This window comes from Cebus imitator, unplaced genomic scaffold (assembly GCF_001604975.1).
Source record: "Cebus imitator isolate Cc_AM_T3 unplaced genomic scaffold, Cebus_imitator-1.0 Scaffold32, whole genome shotgun sequence".
Lineage (NCBI taxonomy): Eukaryota > Metazoa > Chordata > Mammalia > Primates > Cebidae > Cebus > Cebus imitator.
In genome coordinates, this window is record NW_016107347.1 from 4,103,253 (window position 1) to 4,125,228 (window position 21,976).

A 21,976-nucleotide genomic window follows, 5' to 3' on the forward strand; every position below is an offset into this window, starting at 1 on the left:
AAGAATCAGTCAAAAGAAAAAAAAAAAAAAAAAAGAAAGAAAAAGAAAAGATATATCCAACAAAAGACAACAAGAAGTATGTTCACAACAGCCAAAATAGTGCAACCCAAATGCCCATCAACTAAGAGAATGGAAAATAAATTGTGGTACACTGATACAATGGAATACTACTCAGCAAAAGTAAAAAAAATAAGCTGTTGAAACATACCAAAACATGGATAAATCTCAAAATTATTATGCTGAGCAGGGTGGTGGGTGCGAGGGAGACAGACCATATGATTCTAATTATATTAAATTCAAAAACAGGCAAAATTAATCTACAGTGATAGAAATCAACACAGTGGTTGCCTTGGAGAGGCAAGGGTGAGGCAGAGATTACTAGGAAGGGCACAAGAGAATTTCCCGGGGTGCACACGCATGCCTAAAAAATGTACATGTACAAAGGGTCCTGCCAAGCTTGAGGTTCTTAGAAGAAAAAGGACCTAGGATCCTTTCATCAAAACCCCTAGATTTTCATAAAGAAACTGAGGCCTACAAAGGCTGTGGCTGCTCAAGGTAACAGAGCTACTGAGAAATACAGCCTCCAAACACCCATCTCAATGCTTTTCTCACCAGATCATCCCGGGGCAGCACCAATAGCTTCCCAAAGTAGTTCTCAGCTATGAGGTGCAGAGGAGATGCAGAGAAAGAAGAGCCTTCATTGTAGGCCACTGGCACCTCTGAACGCACATCCAGGAGGAAAGTGACCCCCTTCAGTGCTCCAGGGTGACCCAGTCCTAGGATTGGCCCCATCCAACCATCAGCCATCCCACAGCCAAAGAAGGCAGCACTAATGGCATTTGCTCACTGCTCAATGAACCCCATGTTCAACCCACAACTGTAGCTTTGTGTCCTAAGAACACCTTGTGTGCTCCTAGGAGTTCCAAGTCCATCTATCTGATTATAAATGCTTACCTGTGTGTACGCACAGGTATGTACAGATTTATGCTTATCTACAGTCCTATATCTGTCTTTACAGCTGTGTATCATACACTGCTTTGTTTATGAGGGGCAAGGCTGGACACGTGTATATATATTTCAGGATGTGCAGAGGGTGTGCAAACATGTTTCCGTGTATAGCTCAGATGTTTATTTAAATCAGATGGGCTGCCAGTTGGAAGCTCGAGAAGAACCCACTCAATGTTTTAAAAAATAAAGTATATTTCAAAAATAATATAAAATTAGGATTTCCAGCTTTTCTTAAACACTGAATCCTTGCATTCTTGAGCAACAGTAGGTGTCTGGAGCTGCAGAGCTTCTGTTTCCTTTGCAGAGAAAATGCATTCTCCAGTCTGCCACAGCCTCCTTCACTGCAAACAACAGCAGTGACACTGAGACAATGCACAGACTACTGTTAACCCAAAGCTTGTTTGAGATATTTTTGCCCCCTCTTTTCGACCCAGGGCCTCCTTAACTAACTTATGTTCCTCTACCAGGTATCTGTATGTGCAGCCTCTGATTTACTGCATAGATCTAGTAGTAATGGTCGGTCTGGGCTGCCCCACGTTTTCCCCTCTTCTTCTTAACACTACATAGGTTTTCTGGGTTTCCTTCTCCTTCTTATACTGTTCCATTTTGAAATGAGTCGTGGGAGACTTCAGCTTTTCCCTTCCCTTCCCTGTCATCAACCTGGCTGGCTTCTTTTCCACACCATGCAAAGCAGGCCAACCAATCATACTTCGGAAGAATCCCCAAGCTACCAAAGGGCAGGACAGGCTGTTCTTAGACCAACAAGACACCATAGGACGTAGATAAACTAATTAGCATGCTAGGAAAATAAAGACAAAAACCCAAGAGAACCTACTGCAACAAGACTTAGGAAAACATTTACAGAAAGGAGTCTTGGCCAAGTGGCAGTGTGCTTACAGACTGCCTTTGATCCTTACCTGAACTTCCTCTGTCCGAGTAGAATCATTTGCCAACAGGGGCTCTCCAGTGGGAGCTTGAATGGTGACAGACTTTTCTGACCCTCTGCCATCTTTACTCCGGGGTGATTTGTGTCTCTCTCTAGTTCTCTCCCTGAAAAACAACACTGAGCTAGCACATTTATGCCATGTTAATTAACTCTCTGGGTTCACAGAAATATAAGTATCATTTTAAATTTAGGAAAATTCTACACACATACACATGCGCGCACATGCACACGCACATACACACACACGTGTGTGCATGCACACACAGCATCAAAACATGTACTTCCTCACCACACTTCAAGGGGAACACTGATTTTTACTCCCTACTTAATATTTTCTTTCTGCCATTCCAAGACCCAAAACAAAGACTGTCATTCTTCCTTTATCAACAGTGATATTTTTTCAAAGCCTAAAACTGTAATTTTAGAATTTCTGTAACTAGTTACACCTTACTGTAATAATTACTGATTTGATTTGGTTGAATTGTTTATTTCTCATTCTTACAAGTTCAAAACTAAGACATTCCCATAGGTTCTAGCTGAACTTGAAGATAACCACAGAAACAAACAAGCTAGGACAAAAGACACCAAGGTGTGTGTGTGTGTGTGTGTGTGTGTGTGTGTTCGGGGAGGGTTTCAGGCCTCCTGAGCAAAGCAGTCTGCTGCATCATTTTACCCCACAGGAACTTCCTGGGTGGTCTTCCGGGGTGATTGTAAGAATCCTGCCTGGGGGTCATTCATGAAATTCCAAAAGGAACCAATCACTGTGGCCAAGACCAGGTCACAACCTGGGCAATAACTACTTATGGAAACTGGCACTCCCCCTCCAGCTGCCAACAGGAAACCCAGAAGCCCGCACCTAAGGACCTCTCAAGGGTCAGTGAGTTCCCTCAGCCTCCTGCCCCCACAGCCTCGTTGACATCAGCCCTGCTTCCTACAAGCACTCGCTCTCATTCCCAAGGTCTCCCAGGCAGGATAGAAGCAGATTTTGGAGACAAGCAGATCTTGGTTCTGCCCCATCAGATGTGTGATCTTGCACAAGTTATTCAATCTCGGAAAACCTCGGTTTCTTTATGTATGAAGTGGTGACAACACCACCACCTAACGTAAGTAGTGCTCAGTACAAGGATGTGGAGTAAGTGCTAACACATAGTGGCTGTGATTGCTATTACTATTAGCCAATGTCAAAGAATGGTGTCTTCACTTGGTGACACAGAGTGTATATACCCCGGAGAAAGAGGTGTAAGTAGAACTATTAACACACAACATATCTTCTGTTAACCTACTACTTAGCTTAAGAAAATACAGATTTCTTGTTAAACTTCAGCCTTATCTCCCTGGGATAAGCATTGATTGATTCCTTCAAAGAGCCAGGAGGCTCCCATGGCCAAGGGAATCTTTTGATGACAACTCTATCCCTAGAGCACAACTTATAATTACAATCTATTGCTGATTTGGGTGTCCCCACCCAAATCTCACGCTGAATTGTAACCCCCAGTGCTGGAGGTGAGGCCTGGTGGGAGGTATCTGGATCATGGTGATGAACTCCTCATGGCTTGGTGCTATCTTCACAATAGTGAGAGAGTTCTTAGGAGATCTGATTTTTTAAAAGTGTGTGGCACCTCCTCCCCCAACTCTCTCTTGCTCCCGCTTTCGCCATGTGATGTGCCTGCTCTCCCTCGTCTTCTGCCACAACTTTAAGCTTCCTGAGGCCTCTCTAGAAGCCAGGCAGATGTGTGTACCATGCTTCCTGTAAAGCCCGCGGACCCATGAGCCAGTTAAACCTCATTTCTTTATGAAGGTCTCAGTATTTCTTTTCTTTTCTTTTTTTTTTTTTATGACAGAGTCTTGCTCTGTCACCAGGCTGGAGTACAGTGGGGCGATCTCAGCTTAACTCCCTGGTTCAAGCAATTCTCGTGCCTCAGCCTCCCACGTAGTTGGGATTACAGGCACACATCAGCACGCCTAGCTAATTTTTTTATATTTTTAGTAGAGACGGGGTTTCACCATGTTGGCCAGGATGGTCTCGATCTCCTGACCTCGTGATCAGTCCACCTCATCCTCCCAAAGTGCTGGGATTACAGGCGTGAGCCACCGCACCCAGCCAGGTATCTCTTTATGGCGATGCAAGAACAGACTAATACAACTGCTAAGTTAGACTCTAAAAATAGAGGTGTTCTGCTCAACTCAGGTATTTTGTTTTAACAAGGCAGCTAGGGAAACAGCCAAATAAGCAGAGAATTTGGTTGTTTACCCAGAGATACATCTAACAATGCCAATTACCTCACATCCTACCTCACCATTCTCCAGAGCCCAAAACCCTAACCAGTGTGTCTTAAACTTTAAACACTTCTTAAACTTAAAAAAGTGTACAGAAAAACTGCCCTGGATGTGAGGTAATTGGCATTGTTAGATGTATTTCTGGGTAAACAATTTTATAGAACTTATAGAACACTTTGCTGAATGCTTCACTATATTAATTTCATTCAATCCTAATAATAATCCTATGAAAATAATATTATTGTCTTCATTTTACAGACAAGGAAACTGAGGCTCACAGAGTTTAAGTTACTTCCCAAAGTAGTATTACAGTAAGTGGCAGATCTGAATTCGGGTCTGTTGCCACCACTTCTGTTCAAACCCACTATGGTGCACGAAGATTTCATGGCATAAAATATTCCTCAAGCTCATTCTCACACCCTTATACTTGAAAACTACTGGAGCTATGAAATACGCCTTTGAAGCTACTGCTAGGAGTCACAATTGGACTGTGACCTTAGATAGCACAAAGCTGTGTGCCCAACACTCTGGGCTGTCAAATACAATCACTTCAAAAGGCACCCACTGTGAGAAACAATAAGCAATTTGGAAGAGACTTTCCTGGTGTTTGGTCAGTTTTAGAACTAACCTCAGAGTAAGTCTAGAATGGCTGCTTCACCCGGCCCTGCCTTCGGCCAGATGGACACGGCCCCTCGTCTATCTTAATCCATTTCCACTTCCCCCAACTGCTCTCACATTTATCACTCCCTCGGCCACCAGCCAAGTCACATGCTCACCTAACCCATCTATCTATTCACTGGTCCCATGGGTCAAGTCTTGTGACAGCACAAATTCCACTGGAAATCAAAATTCTTTCACTGAGTGCCAATTCCCGGAGCCTGAACCCTACCAGGGCAGAAAGCAGGTGGGGAGTCACCCGGGGGTGGAAACGGCCTCTCTCACCAGCCAGGGCTCCCATCACCAGCCCTCCCAGCCTGGCTCTTAAAGGGCCCAGGAGCACCCAAATGTGAAATAACTGTCCAACAATTCCCCTGGTAACACTGGAGGGAAACCAGAGAAGAACTTATTGTCTGATGACCCAAGGAAGGTTTCTCATTCTCCAGAGCCCAAAACCCTAACCAGTGTGTCTTAAACTTTAAACACTTCTTAAACTTAAAAAAGTGTACAGAAAAACACCCTGGTTATGGATTCAAGTGCAGATTTGTTGGCCTCACTCTCAAATAATTTTCTGGAGGGGAGATAGCAGAAGTCAAAATTTTCTCCAGAATCCGAGGTGACTGCAGGTGGTAAAGGAAACTTGCCCCAAGATTCTCTTGCCAAATGCTCCTGGAAGGAGACTGTTGGGTGACTGCTTGGAAGTCAGCCTCTTTGTGAAATGCCCTGTATACAGCAGGGACTCGATAATGGGAGCCATGAGTGTAATGCTCAGCTGCACAATGTTATGATACACAGTGCTGCTTTATTAAAATAGTATGAAGTGGATGAATTTGGGAGAAAGGCTCAGGACAGTGTGCAGTCATGACTGAGGGACACCCTGAGCCGAAAGCCTTTCACCCACTGTCAGGTGAGAGGTGAAGGTGAGGCACTTCCCGTCAGCTCAGCACCAGCGCTGCGCCAGGTACTGGTCATGCTACCAAGGGAGCAGAACCTGCCATACAGCTTTTATTTAAAAAAATTTTTAGAAAATTAGAGAAACTTTAGCCGGGCGCGGTGGCTCAAGCCTGTAATCCCAGCACTTTGGGAGGCCGAGGCGGGTGGATCACGAGGTCAAGAGATCAAGACCATCCTGGTCAACATGGTGAAACCCCGTCTCTACTAAAAATACAAAACATTAGCTGGGCATGGTGGCACGTGCCTGTAATCCCAGCTACTCAGGAGGTTGAGGCAGGAGAATTGCTTGAACCCAGGAGGCGAAGGTTGCGGTGAGCCAAGATCACGCCATTGCACTCCAGCCTGGGTAACAAGAGTGAAACTCCGTCTTAAAAAAATAAATAAAAAAAAAATAAAAAAAAGAAAATTAGAGAAACTTTAGCAGAAATCACTGGTCCCCAATTACTGCTCTAAGAAGTCTCTGAGCCAAGCCAGGACTTCATAGTGACACTCTACAAAAATCCTGCCATTCAGTGCTTTCCAGTCTGCAGAACTGCGAGGCACAGTGTGGCCACCTCGCTGTAACATGTACTCAAATGCTCACCCCTGCAGCACCAGATGCCATAACTCCAGGGGAAACCTAGGTTGGCCAAGTGCTGTGTAGAGAGGGTTCCCCAATAACGAAGACAATCTGTTCATGGTGTCTAAGGGTATGGAAATGGGAGAGCAGGGGAGTAAACAGGCTGCCAAGTCACAGGGAGGTGTGTTGCAAACACATGTACACTTGCGTGTTTTTCCAACTCTGCCTCAGTGGTCTGGATCACTCCTTGCCTTTGCTGGGCTGCTGTGTCAACTATGAGGGATTTTCTTTACATCTTTATCTCTGAATCTGTCTGCATGCAACATCTGCTGTATGAGTAAAGATAAGTCTATCTGCATGTGTGAGGGGGCAGGAAGAGCAAGTGGTGGCATGTAGGCAGCCGGGCATGTGTCTGCACTGCACGTGTGTGAGCAAATGCCTCTGTTTAGGTGGTTCTAGAGCTAAGCCCTTGGGGGCTGCTGTCACCCTCCTCGTTCCAGCCAGAACCCCTGTAATTACCACCGTTCCCACTTACAGTCAGCATTTCCTGGGAAGATTATTTAGTCCTGTTTCTGTTGTTTGCCTATTTCTATTTGGGGAAAGCTGGCCCCACCGGTTACTCCTCCCTTTCCTTCTCTCCCACCACCCACGACCTGCCCTTTCTCTCTGCTGGGGCCCGGCTGGCTGCTTCCTCTTGGCTGTGACGGGGGTAGGAGGGCTGGGCACAGGGCACACAGACTCTGAAGCAGCCTTGGAACAAAGGCACCGATTCCTCCACTGCCCCAACAGCCCCCTTTTTGTGTATTTCAGCACATTAGTCACATGAGTCACACTTCATTTCCCTTTCCAAAAGTAGCATTTCCCTTCTAAAGAAACAAGGTGGGCCCAAAATCTGCTGAGGGCACCTACTAACTTTGTTAAGTTTAGAACAAATAGCGTTGCCCTCTGTGCCTGTATTTCATCACCTGTAAATGGGGCTACGATCTCCCATCATTCTAGGACTGCTGTGAGAAGACAAGATAATGGCTATGAGGGGCCTAGCAGACACCCCCAAAGCATAACATGGCTGGCAGCTGCTGTGTTTAAATCAGGGAACTTGTGCTCCAAGCCCAAAGGTTAGGTGGGGCCAGCAAGAGTCCACACTATTCTCCCAGCAAGTTAACTGGACACCCTCTGGAGACTGCAAGCATCACAAAACCAGGCCACTGACCTCTTTGTTAGAAAAGAGTCACTTGTCATCTGCTTGGAACCTGGCCAGTCTTCTAAGATGATCACGGTGTCATCAGGCGTATCAAGTGTGGTGCATTTCATTATTCTTCCTTGAGTTGGAGTCTGACTAAAATTACCAAAGAGCATGGTTCCCGTTCCCCCAAACCCCCGCACCTTCCTACCCTTCCATTCAGGTTCCCAGCACACCTCTGAGCAGGGCAGCCTTCACAGGGACACTCCTGGGACAGAACACTCTTGGCTGGGCCTGGGGCCAGCTCTCAGCCCTTGGAGGGTACCCCTACTGCTAAACTTTCTTTAGGCCCCAGCAAAGTACACCACAGCCCATGCTCTCCAGGGATGGCACCCCTCAGCCCACAGCTGCTGTGCCCCGTGCTGCCATCAGCTGAGAATCCGCCACCGGTAGGTGGTCGTGGCGTTTTTAAAGAACCCATGGAGTGCACTACAAATCTCTGAGGCTCATCTCCTCTCTCAGAGCTTTTCTCAGAGTAAATATCCAGGAACATTTTTTGCATAATTGATTAAAAGTCTCAGCTTGTATTAACATTTGCCAAGTACTTTCCACATGGGTCCAAGAATGCATTAAAAGTTCTGCATGTTGTTTTAATTGGAAGTTACAGTCTCTTTGAATCACCACAAGGGCATTGGAATATCAATTTCTGGGGACCCCAAGAGGCCTAAGGAAATAGCAGAGCGTAGCAATGGGCCCCGAAGCGTGAAAGTCAGAGCTTGAGTGTAGACAAAAGAGGCCAGAGATGGTTCCCACAAAGAATACTGCAAGCCAACCTTCTTTATTTACCCAAGTACCCAGAGGGAAGCCTGGCATTGACAAGGGAATTGGTAGGGCTAAAAACTGGTATTTTAAAACAGTCATTTCTGGTATTTCATAACTAAATCTGATAAGTTTACCCACCAGCTGAAATGTATGATTAAATTGTTATGGCCAGAGGGTTTCTGACTGTCTCAGGAGTTGGACTCTGCCATGTCACCCCAGGCCCCGTCCAGCGGCACACCTGCCCCAGAGCTCCTTCTTTTTCTCATCCTGATTTGAAAGCTTTACCTGGACTCCAGCACAAGCTCCCTGATATGTTTTCCCCAAATTTTTATAAGAGCAATACATAAGAATTTAGGAAAGTTAAAAAGAAAATACAACCATCGTCCTATACTCAGACAGGCATGGTCACTAGGTGAGCACTCATCATAGATATATGTAACTATTACGGCATACAACATTTTGAATTCTGTTTCTTTTTTTTTTTTTTTTTTGAGACGGTGTTTCACTCTTGTTACCCAGGCTGGAGTGCAATGGTGCGATCTCAGCTCACCGCAACCTCTGCCTCCTGGGTTCAAGCAATTCTCCTGCCTCAGCCTCCTGAGTAGCTGGGATTACAGGCACGCGCCACCATGCCCAGCTAATGTTTTGTATTTTTAGTAGAGACGGAGTTTCACCATGTTGACCAGGATGGTCTCGATCTCTTGACCTCGTGATCCACCCGCCTCGGCCTCCCAAAGTGCTGGGATTACAGGCTTGAGCCACCGCGCCCGGCCGAATTCTGTTTCTTATAACATGGTCTCATGAACATGTTCTCATGTCATCAAATATCTTTGAGAACCTTTCCTTTATACTCTATTCCACTCATTTCTAAAAATTACAAAATATACACTCGTAAAAAAACTGAATAAGTACAAAAACATAAATGAAAGTTCCCATTAGTTTTCAGCTTCTGCCAAGCCTCCCCCTGTGAATGACCACTCCTGGCAGCTTGGAGAATACCCTCCCAAGCCTCTTTCTATGTGAGTGACCCAGATGGGCTTGTAAATAATTAGATGTATGTAGTTCACTGCTGTTTTACGGAACAAAATCTCACTCTGCATTCGGCTGCTTATATGGAGAACAGCTCAGTCAGGGCAAAACCACTACAATCACTGTTCCCAAATCAGTGCAGAGCTGGGCATCTGGACTGGAGCCAGCTGGTACCTTGGAACATAGTGCTGAAATGCCAAGGCCTTCCGCATTAATCCAACCACTGGCAAGTGACCTCCAACCTGTATTGTGTTACATGCTTTACATGCATAATCTCATTTAATCCTCTCAACAGCCCTGTAGGAGAGGACTACTGTACCCATTTCACAGATGAAAAGGGTAAGTAAATGGCAGCACTGCAATTTCACCAAGTACAATCCTAACTGGCAAGCACCATCTATCTGTTCACTGATTTCTTTATTCATTCATTGGCTCTTCTACTTAGCAAACGTCTACAGGTCAGTAACACAGCAGGCCCTAAGAATACCAGTGCACACCTGTTTAGCTTGCAGAAAAGAGGGAGTTTGACCAATATCACCCAGGACAATGTTTTCAAAACCCAGGCTTGTTCACCTTAAGATTAGTCTAAGAGGAATAAGGTGCCAGGCCAATCCCACGAGTTCACTAAATGAGCCTCAGGACAAAGGCATAATGGACAATGAGTCAACAATTTCAGGTGAAAAGCAACAAGCAACGAACACTTTTTACATCTTCCATTTACATTCTTCATAAAGCTTTCAGGAGATCCGATAGCTATAAGAAATACCTAGAAATGAAAAACATTTCCACGGCAGGAAGAAACTTTAATTTAAAATCAATTGTGAGAAATTACAGTCATCAACTCTAACGATGGCTATGAAACGTAAACTGGTAGCACAGTTACTCCCAAGGATGTTAAATGCTCTCAGAGCTCAGCTTCTCACGCACCAATAGACCGAACCTCCAGCACCAAGTCAGTGAAAAGTGAGTGCAGAGAACCCCACCAACCTGTAGGTTTCCCCAAATGGTAAAGTGGAATAATGAACAACTTACATACCCTTGTCTGTGAGACTTTTTCGAATGACTTGAATAGTAAGAATATCCAGAATAAGTGGATTCGGTATCCATAGCAATGGAGGGCTTGCCCTTGAGGAAGGAGTAGGTACTGTATCTCCTTAGAGGTAGAGAATTTCACCCAGACTCGTAAAATCTCGAGGAGTCTGGAAATTAGAAGAGGAGCCACTCTTCAACAGGAACAAATTCTGAGAAAGAGGGAAAAAACATGACATCAATCTTCAAAGCCAACCAATGGGGCTGAAAGATAAGTGACAAAGCCACACCTCCTCTCTGGGGTCTCTCTCATGGAACATGGAGGAGAGAGGGAGGGTGAGGCAACTGAACTCTAAATGCTCCGCCCATGCAGCAACCAGCTTCCCCAGGTGTGTGGGAGGGAGACAGGATGGGTGCTGGGCAGGCTGAACCCCCATCACAGCAGCAGGAAAATGGGAGGCACTTGTCCACGTCCTCAGGACAACCTCACCCCTGCTCGCTGGCTTTAGGAGATGGCTTTCCATATCTACGGCCCTCCACACTATGCCCAGCCCCCCACTGCCAGTTTGCTGGTTATAAAAACAATACCCAGTGAAGTTGCTCTTAAGGGATTTGGTCATAATTTCCAAATGCCAATTTAAAAAAAAAAAAAAAGATCTTCCATCTTTTTGATCCAAGATCCAAATTTCTGAGAATTTATCTTAGGAAACTAATTTCTTTTTAAAAGAAAAATTATTGTCGTCTCATTGTCTATAAATAGTAAAATGCTACAATCCGAATGCCCCCCAGATTAAAGGAATAGGTAAGGAAAGCATGGTTCATCCACTAGAAAAGTATCGCATATGTTTAAAATGATTATTATAAGAAATGGAAACTCTTATAAAGACAAATTTTAAAAGCAGGATACAGTACTGTTGATACACAGTGAATCAACATTACAGTTAGTCACACAAAATTGCTTATGTAAGGACAAAGATTTTTAAAAGGAGACACAGAAAATGAAAGCAGGTAATATATTATTTGCAGGCTCCTGGGTTTTTTCCCACATTTTCATTTGATATGGCTTTGTAATAAAAATAAATTGGAAACATTTCCAAGTACATTCCTGAGCTCCCACATGCTAAATTTTTACTTCTAGAAAACTGAGATCCACAAGTTGTCTCTCTCTGCACCCCTCACCCCAGAGCTAGTCTCTGCTCCACAGGGTTCCTTTTTCCAGCGCTGGAAGCTGAAACTGCAAACACAGCCCGTGAGGTAAGTGTGAAGAAAAAACAAAGGCGCTGTAAATGCCATTCCTTAACCCTCCTGGCGGGAGACCAGGTTTTCCTGACCACCCACCCCCCCACCCCCCCACCCCGGCCCAGCAACAACACAGAAGTGTGGTGGGAATCAGGTCAGCCCAAATCGCCATACACCACCACCACAGCCCCCAGAGCCTCCAATCCCAGTTAGGGTGCATTTGCCCTTACCATTCATTCCTCCTGGAAGTCAGGTGCAATCACTTCCAAGGTCTGCCACCCAGGGCCAGCCTCCTTTGTCCCTGATGCCCTGACTTATGATTTCACTTCTCCTCTGCCATCAAGAGCCCAAGGCTAGCCCTGGGGAAACCTGAGTTCTAGTCTGAGCTCAGCCACTGTGTAGTACAACCTGGAATAAGCCACTTGCCTTCTTATGCCTCAGTTTCCTCATCTGTTAAACGGGTTAAACCAACCAGCCACCGACCTCACAGATTGATCTGAAAATATAAGCAGATAAAGTTTCCAGAGGCGGGTCTAACCTAGGGTTTTACTCACTTATGAGCTATCAGGCCCCAGTCGAAATTAGTAAACCTATTTGAACATGTAACTGTAAAATGCAAATATCTGGGTTGCCATGAAGACCAAATGAGCTAACAACTTTGAGGCACCCAGCAGGAGCTCCAGATGTACTAGGTAAATTAAAGTTAGTGGCTATCACAACTCCCTTTAAGGTGTCTGAAACTCCTGTTCCTCTGTCTCTCTGTCTAATGAGAGAAATACTTGGAAAGAAGCAGGGCAGACAGAGTTTCTGTGCTGGCCTTCCTGCCACAAGGCTCGCCTACGGGCTCACTGAGACACAAGGGAGCTCGCATCTCAGCCCTACTAGTTAGCCTATTAACTAGCTATAAACCTGGGTAAAGCAGTTTCTCCCTGGAGCCTCAGAGATTTCCCAATCCATAAAAAGGAAGCAAGGCAGCCTATTATCGGGGGAGGGGGAGGGACGTAACTGTAAAGCTTAAATGTGAAAACAAACACAGCAAGCCTTTTTAAATGCTGTCTTGCTCCTGGACTTACCCTACTTTCCTAGAAGACTTCAAGAGCTGAGTCATCTTTTTTCTCCCTACTGTCTCCACCATTTTCACCAGCAGTTTCAACCAGCTTTCAACACCTCAGTCTCACTTCCTTGCTGCCCTGGGCTTTGCTGTTTTCTCACCTGCTTCATAAAAGGCAGACATCAACATTAGAAGGTACATCCAAGATACCTAACCCTGCATGAATTGAGATCCTCACTGAAAGCCCCTCACCAGCTCTCTGCTGATCTGCAGATTCTAATGTCCAGTTCCCTGGTCCAGAACAGTAAATTCTCTCTCTTGTAGATTCGTAATTAACCCTTCACAACTCTTTCTGCCTTGCAACCCGTAACTCTGGGTTCCCCATTCCATCTCAACTCCTGGGTACTTTTTGCATCAAATGCTGCTGCAGTGTCTCAAAGGCAGGCGGCCCAGGCCCCGCAGATCTGGGCAGATCCAGCTGGGTGCTTCCTAGCTGTGACATCAGGAGGCAGATGTTTGCCTTTCTGAGCTTGTCCAACCCTGCCCCATAAAATGAGGTCATTTAATATTCTCTCTTCCCAGGGTTCTTGCGAGGATTAAATGAAACTGCAAAGGTAAAGTCTCTGGCACATGGTAACCCATGTTCTATTCCTTTCCCCTCTGCCCGAGGACTTCATTCCTTGTCCTCGTTGAAAACTTGTGGCCAATCATTAAGACAACTCCAGGCCTGTCCCTCAAAGGAAACCATGGGTCCCAACTGCCCTCCGGAAAGTCTTTATCTAACTCGACCAACAACCCTAGTCCGGTTTCCTTCCCATGATTCCTGCCTGCACTTACCAAAGGAGTGGTCTACACATGCTGTCACTCCCTCCTTGTCCATTGTCGCTCCAAATCCCCATCCACAGCACTCCACTGAAACAACTCAAAGTTGGCCAGGGATCGCTGTGGGCAAGCAGCATCCTTGTCCTCCTCCCCCAGTGCTTATTCCATTTATTAGTCCATCCACCTCCAGATTAAGTGGCAGCTACAAGACCATGCCAAGCAATGCTAGGGCACAGCAATGACAAATGCATGCTGCCTGCCCTGGCAGGGCTTCTCTGCAGCTGGCCAGCCTCCAATGTGATGGCGTGTTTGTTACTACTTCTCTAACACTCCCTCTCCTCTCCCCTCATTACCTTATCTCTTGACGTTCAAAACTCTCCTCGTTCTTCTCCATCCACAGATTTACTATGGCAGAAGCTCCTGAAGACAGCAGCTCTGTCTCCACCCAGGATATTTTGAATACAACAGGTATCCAACAAATACTTACTGAAAGCCTAAATCCCAAGTGTACATTTCCTACTGAGATTCCTCTTGCTCCCCTTGGGAATACCATCACCCCTCTCATGGGTGTTCTCCAGTATCCTGTCCTGTTCTTCCCAATTTCTCACTAAAGCAATACCCTTATCCTGTGAATCCAATCCTGTGCCGCCTTCAACACCCTCTCTGATCCTCCCCTTCTCATTCTACTAATTCACAGCCACCCACTTCCTCCAGGCTCCACCTACACGGGGGTTGACCACTACAAAGCCTCCAGATGTCCTCACCCCATCCAGTCTACACAGCTCAAGCCCCTTCTAAGTCATACCATTTCTAATAGTTACCAACTCTTATCCTATCCAAGATCTGAGCGAGGATTAAGGAGATGCAATAAAAGGCAAACTAATAAAATCCAAAGTGAAGTCATTTTAACAGAGTCTGAGCCAAGGTAAGAACTTCAATAGACTTAATAGAAAAGGATGTCCTGAAGCTTATCACTGCAATGATATATCTAGGAGATAGTTCCCTTGCATACACAAGAAATTAACAAGACTCATGATAAGGGCAGAAGGAATCCCTTATCAGAAACGATAATAAAGCAATGAAAAGGAGTCAGGTTCCCAGGGTAATAAACTGATAGGCTGTCTAGCATGAATGGGACAGTCATATAAAGGTGGGAATATGGCTCCCAGAACCTGGAACTGTCTATCATTCTGATCCCTCACATGACTCATATTGTGTTTGGCCCAGGTTGGACAGCAGCCAGAATGACCTTTTAAATTACAGTGCAGACTTTACTTCCCTGTTTAAAACCTTTCCATGTGTCCTATTGCACTTTAAATACAATACAAAATCTTTCATTTGGTATGCAGTGTCATGCCCAGTGGTCCAGCTCCCTCCTCTTCCTCCAGCTCCAGCTCCTTTAAGGTGGAGCCTTAGGGCTTTGGCAGAGCCCAGTATATCTGTTGGTACTCACCTTTTACTCGCCCTGTTTTGCCAAATTCCTACTCGTCACTCCTCAGTTTAAATACTGCTCCTTTCAAGAGGCCTTTCCTGATGCTCCAATCTCAGTCAGGCTCTTCTCTAGCACCCGGTACTTTTCCTTTCTATCCAACTTCTAGTTACACATTTGTTTGTGTGATCACTTACTGTCTAGTTCCTCTACAGGCTGTAAGCTCCACGAGGGCAGAGGTACTTTCATGACTGTCTGTCTCTCCAGCTCCTAGGACATTATGGGTACCGTATAAATGTCTGCTGAATGCAGGGTTTTGTGGCAGATTTTAGGACTTGAGGCCATAGATTCACTGTGGAAGAAACTTTAGAAATTATTTTAGGCCGGGCGTGGTGTCTCACACCTGTAATCCCAGCACTTTAGGAGGCCAAGGCAGGCAGATCACCTGAGGTGGGGAATTCGAGACCAGCCTGACCAACATGGAGAAAACCCTGCTCTACTACAAATACAAAATTAGCTGGGCATGGTGGCACATGCCTGTAATCCCAGCTACTTGGGAGGCTGAGACATGAGAATCATTTGAACTCAGGAGGCGGGGGTTGCAGTGAGCCGAGACCAGATTGGCGCCATTACACTCCAACTTGGGCAACAAGAGTAAAACTCGATCTCAAAAAAAAAAAAAAAAAAGAAAGAAATTATCTATTTTAAATCCTTAGTTTTAGAGGGTAAAAAAAAAAAAAAAGAGGCAGATATTAGATAGAGCAGCGATACCAGAACTATCAAAAACCAGAGCTATCCTACTGGCTCGCATGGCAGCCCCACTCAGGGGCAGAGGTCATACTGCAGACACACTGAGCAAAAATCAGCAGCAGCCCGTTTCAGCCACTGCTCAAGAGCATCCCACCTCACCCATCACCCACCCCTTCAGAGTACATTGCTTGGCACTGCTTGGGTTGGAGCTAGAGGCAAATATCAGGACAGGGCCAGGCTCATCAAGCCACATCACACACAGGCAAGGTCAACCCTGGGAGACAGGCACACAGGGTGTTTCTGAGTGGCCGTGTCCTGAACTCTGGAATTCCTAGGCAAAAATGTCAGAAAGAACCTCCTTTACCATCCTTTATTAGAAGCAAAATGAAGATTGGCAGCCTCAAACAGAATTCTCCCCTCAAGTTGTGTTCACTCATATAAAAATCCTACTACTTAAAACGAAAACACGGTGTTTAGCAAATCGTATGAAGGAAATAATATGTTATGATAATGACAGTGGTAAACATAAGCTAACCTTCGCAAAAAGGAAATTATAAAAACATCAACAGCTCTGCCTAGAGCTATTAAGTAATTAAGGGAACTCTGGTTTGGAAAGTTACTCTGTAAGGGGTACAGAGACACACACTGAATTTAAAGAGACATTTTGCTTCCTCTGCAGTAGATCTATTTCCAAGGGAAAGTGGCATCTGATACAACCATGCTTATATACGCTGTGTACATTACTTTGAATATTTGATTATTACATAGAATTCTACAGGGTTTATGCAATTAGTTATTATTTATATTATGTCTTGAAGCTAACATTCTTCTTAGGGGTACCCATTTTTAATTAAATAGCACTCAAGGGGAATGTGACAATTGAAATAATTTTGTTTAGAGTCAACTATTCTTCTAGAGAGTAGCAATAAGCCCAGATTGTGGGGTTAAGAGTATTCAAATCCTGGCTCTAGTACTTAGCTGTGTGACCTCAGAGCAAGTTACTTAACTGCTCATTGCCTCAGTTTCCCTAACTGTAACAACAAATTTTATTTTACTTACATTATAGGTCTGTGGTGGGCATTAAATGAGAAAACTCATAAAAATTACTATAACAGTGCCTAGCACATGGTAGGCACTCACAGCTGTCAACTACTATCAGTATTCACTAACATGAAATTTGTTCAGTTAGGAAGAACTGAAGGGGTTGCACGGCATATAACTTCTGTATCATTTGTACCCAACATATACCATTTTTCTGGTCTCTGCTACCACCTTTAACTACTACTATAAACTATAGCTAAGCAATAAGTGATTTCTATTCTGTTCCTTACAGGCCTCTATTTACCATCCCCAGGTTGGAAGCAAATGTCAGAGAGACCAGAGAAAACTGTGTGTGTCTTAGTGGGTTTATTTGGAGGGGCTTGGGGCTGGAAAGGAGGGGGCAGAGATGCAGGGCAAAATCTATGAAACATTTTGAACTTCTGTCTATAAACCATCAAACGTCACGCAGGTCACTGGTGTGAGGATCCGCTGAGCTTATGGCATTTGTGACAAACCCAGTGATTCTTTTATTACAACAGCTTATAAATGAATGATTCTGGGTCATTATTTACAAGGAAAGAAAATGTCTACTTTGTTTTACTTGTTTCACCAATGAGTTCAACTCACCTTGCCAGAATCACTTCTCTCTCCAGTCATTAATTACCCTGAAACACCTCCAGCAGCTGGGTACAGATTTCTGAAGAGCTGTGAATTGTTAACATGTCTGGAGCTCTGTGATGTATATTTGTTTGCAAGTGACTCCCTCGTCCCCTGCCGGATACTCAAACTTCAGAAAAATAGATCTCATGAGTACTACCTCCTCTGTAAATCTGATGGTATGGGGTCTAATCACCGCTTTTCTATAGTGGGATTCAGAAGGACACTGCTAGACAGCAGAACCCACATGTATCCTTGCATCAAACTTCAGAGGGACCAATACTGCAAACAGAAACACCGTCCAATCACAAGCCCACCTCATTTTGTCCATCTTAAGGAAAATAGAATAGCATGATGCCCAAATCACATGCCCTATACAGCAAGACCCTAACTAGCTAGCTGACTTTACAGAGATGATGGTAATAGTCTGACAGTTTATGGTTGTCAAGTGTTTACTCCGTGTTAGATGCTGTTTTAAGTCACTCACATGTAATGTCTCACTTAATCCTCATCACAAGACTTTAAGGAAAAGAAAACATTAATATCATGTTAGTTAGGGAAACCAGACTGACACACTGGAGCCAGGGCTTGAACGATGAGAGTCTAACTCCAGAACCTGTGCTCTTAGCTACAGAAAATTTACAGCATTGTAGCAATTACCAGAATTGCTTATTTATATAGAGGAGTATAAGCAATAATCATAAATTGTCCCAAACTACATATAACCCCATAAAGAATTTTGCAATTTCAACTTCTACTCACAGGTTCTGTGTCCCAAGCATTGTGGAGCATTCAAGAGAAAAGAAATGAATCTAAAAGAGTTCCAACTCCTAAGGAGCTCATGGCCCCAGTGTGGAGACCTCCAATTAAAACGTAATGTGATAAGGGGCCATCCCACCCAAATAGCTGAAGGATAGCAAGCACGGGGTGTGTGGGTGTGTGTGTGTGTGTGTGTGTGTGTGTGTGTGTGAAGGGGACGATAACAGGGAGGATGCCTTCTTCATTCAGCACATTTATCCTTCAACAAAGGGTGACATGGAATCGTAGCTTGGTAAAGAAACTTTAAATTTCCTTTATGGTTTTGTCCTGTTAATTCATACATATGACAATAAGAATGTACGGCTTGGCAAGTAGTCTTTACAAATATGTCACTCTCAAAATTCTTCTCCCATTTTACTTACAAATTAAGTTGAAAGCAAGCCTCACTGCCAACATTGTTAACAGTGAACTTTCACCCTGAGTGTTTTCACTAATTACATTGAGACAGCAACGTTTGGGAATGTTTAATGCTCACGGATAGGTGAAGCGTGTTATTTCTTTGAACTGGAAAAAGAAACAGTTTCCTCCCACAAATCAAAGCCCCAACTATATCACATCGATTTAATTCAACTCTAAAAACTCTGTAATTAGTGGTTACAGAAAATGGCTAATTACCTCTCCCTGTATTCAGGCAATTTCTGCCATCTCATTTACAGAGCCTGGGAGCTGTGTGCTCTACCCACCCACTGAAAGGAGAATGCTAATTATCATTGTTGATTGGGGATACAAGTAATAATATTTTTCAGCAACCCTGTAAAATTTATAAACATGTCCGTGAAAATGCCAGATTCTTCACAGTTTGTTAGCTTTTGAACTAAGTGTCTAAGATACATTCATTTCTAACCAAAGCCAGGGCAAGAGTTTTAACAAAATGCACTGGCCATCCACACAATCACCATCATAAGGCGCTCCAATACTTCCTAACCAGCATCTAAGGGCGCTCAGGACACTTTCGCAGGGTGGGCCTTACACCTGGTTTGGAGAAGTGAAAACTGAGCAACAGATTTCTCGACTCCAAGTCTCATCTGCTCATCACCCAGCAGCCAGGCCGCGGCTCTGCCCCACTCCTGCCGCCACCAGGGACGCGTTTAAATTTTTATAAAGCTTCACACTTCTCCAGGCGCGATGCTTGGGCAGTTCAAAGGCTGCGAAGGAAATGAAGTCCTGCCGGTGGCGAAGGCTGCCCCGGCGCGGTGAGATTTCCTCCAGCAGGGACACCTTGGTCAGGGACCCGCCGGACGCCTCGGCTCCACCCCGGCGTTTTTGAAAGTAAACTCCTACCTGCCTGTTGCTCTCTCCGAGGCGCAACCGGACTCGCCCTCCAGGCCTCCAGGGCCGGCTCAATTTTTTGTGAGCGAGGTGTGCACATAGACCAGCTCTGTCCCGGTTCCTGGCGAAGGGCCAGGCGGTGCCGGGGTCGAGCCCCGCCGGGGGTGGGAACCCCGGTGCGCGCCCGGCTCCCGCCCTGCACGGCTGCTGCAGCCGCCCGGTGCCTCCAACGCTCGGCCACTCCCTGCCGGCCTGCCCGCCGCCCCGGCACGCGCACCCGAGGGGGGCACCCAAAGGCTAGGCAGGGGAGAGACGGGCGTCCGAGGCGTGAGCAGGGCACCCCGGGACACCAGGGAGTGGGGTGCGGCGGGGACTGCACGGCAGAGCCAGGAGGGGCGCACTGCGCGGGGAAGAGTGGAGTCGGAGGAAGCTGGACCCGGAGCGCTCCGCAGGAGGGGAGGGAGCTCCCCGTCTGAGGCGGGAGCCGGCGACCCGGGGTCGAAGTCCGGCGGGGCGAGTGCGGGAGGAGGGCGCAGGGGCACGCGGGGTCCGAGGTGGGGGCGTCTCCCCGCCAAAGGTCTGTCCGCCGGGCCGCCGCCGCGCCGCGCTGGGTCTCCCGCGGGACTCACCTCCGCGCCGGCCGCCCGGGCTCCGCGGCCCGCGGTCCTGGCTCTCGGCGGCCCCGGCTCTGCGGCCTGCGCTGGGCGCCTGAGAGGCAGAGCCCCGCCGCCGCCGCCGCGCTGCTGCTTTCCGCTTCCTGTCCCGGCGCCGCCCCGCAGCCCGAGCCCAGCCCTGCGAGCCCGGCGCGGCCGCGAGCCAAGAGCAGCGAGCGCTGCCGGCCCCGCCGCGGGCCCGGCCCACCTGCAGCGAAGGGCGGGGCCCGGTCGGCCGGCGTCCCCTCCCCTGGTCACCGCCCCGACCCCACACACCCGGGACACACACAGAGGCGTGCACTGTCACACTCATGCACAGGACCGGGGAATGACACTCCACACACACATTCACCCTCATGCACACACTCACACTCTACACAGACACGCACAGCCCAGTAACCCACCCTCTTTTGGGCAGACACGCGCGCTATTAACACACGGTCCAGGGACTGATCTCCCCCCACCCCGCGACCCACCCTCCAACATATTTGGAATCTCAAGCACATACGCACACACACACAAAATCATGCACAAAATTCAAGTCCATTTGCCCTCAGCAGCGCCCCAACCCACATATTCACAAGGCTCACGGATTAACCCCCCCAACCCCACTCAACACACACTCAAATACACACATTCCAAGAACTGACCCACAAATATCCATATACACCACATCTCAACCCATATACGCACACTTAAACGCACAAGTAGCCCGGGAAATGACTCCACAAATAGCCACACGCGCGCGCACACCCAAACACACAGGCTCATACACACACCCTACAAGCCTACAAACCACCACAGCAAGCCTCTCCTCTCCTCCTCCCGTATCAGAGCAGGCACTGAGAAGCTTCGAGATGAGCACATCTCCGCAAGCAGGTAGCTGAAGCTTCAGTGCCGATTCCAACCAGGCACACTTCCCTCTCTGAGCCTTTGTTTCTCTGTCTGAAAAGTGGTGAGGATGCCGATGTCCACCTTGCAGGATTGTGGTGAGTATTACAAAACAGTTGGCAACGCTTTTCATGAATATTTGCACTTTTCTTGGTTGTATTGTGTTGGTAGCCTTAGGGCTCCTTACTGATCATCTCCAATCTAGGCAGGACCCAAAGCTGCTTAAGTGGCAGGACTTTCCAGTGGAAGCAGTGTATAATGAAGTGCTAAATTTCTTCTTTTTTTCTTTTTTTTTCTTTTTTTTTTTTTTTTTTTTTTTTTTTTTTTTTTTTTTTTTTTTTTTTTTTTTTTTTTTTTTTTTTTTTTTTTTTTTTTTTTTTTTTTTTTGAGACGGAGTTTCGCTCTTGTTACCCAGGCTGGAGTGCAATGGCGCGATCTCGGCTCACCGCAACCTCCGCCTCCTGGGTTCAGGCAATTCTCCTGCCTCAGCCTCCTGAGTAGCTGGGATTACAGGCACGTGCCACCATGCCCAGCTAATGTTTTGTATTTTTAGTAGAGACGGGGTTTCACCATGTTGACCAGGATGGTCTCGATCTCTTGACCTTGTGATCCACCCGCCTCGGCCTCCCAAAGTGCTGGGATTACAGGCTTGAGCCACCGCGCCCGGCCCCCCTACTTTTTTTCTTTAAATATATATTTTATTGTGTTTTAGGTTGGGGGGGTATATGTGAAGAACATGCAAGATTGTTGCATAGGTACACACATGGCAATGTGGTTCACTGCCTTCCTCCCCATCACCTATATTCCGCATTTCTCCCCATGTTATTCCTCCCCAACTCCCCACCCCCCACTGTCCCTCCCCTAGTTACCCCGCACAGACCTCAGTGTGTGATG

At 46.4% G+C, this 21,976-nt stretch overlaps 1 protein-coding gene across 2 annotated transcripts in view; it reads right to left on the reverse strand.

The window, feature by feature from the left end:
- The window catches only part of VANGL1 (VANGL planar cell polarity protein 1), a 55,302-nt gene extending 35,005 nt beyond the window's left edge, over positions 1–20,297 (reverse strand). Inside the window, exons 1-4 of one of the 2 annotated variants that reach the window (XM_037737000.1) lie at positions 20,168–20,287; positions 12,774–12,912; positions 10,469–10,673; positions 1,926–2,058 (exon numbers count right to left, since the gene is read on the reverse strand). In XM_037737000.1, the coding sequence (XP_037592928.1) occupies positions 1,926–2,058; positions 10,469–10,539 (204 nt within the window). In that variant the 5' untranslated portion in view covers positions 10,540–10,673; positions 12,774–12,912; positions 20,168–20,287. Of the gene's footprint in view, positions 1–1,925; positions 2,059–10,468; positions 10,674–12,773; positions 12,913–20,167 lie in introns of both variants that reach the window. The other variant, XM_017524204.2, reaches the window with a different exon arrangement.
- Positions 20,298–21,976: the final 1,679 nt, after the last annotated feature.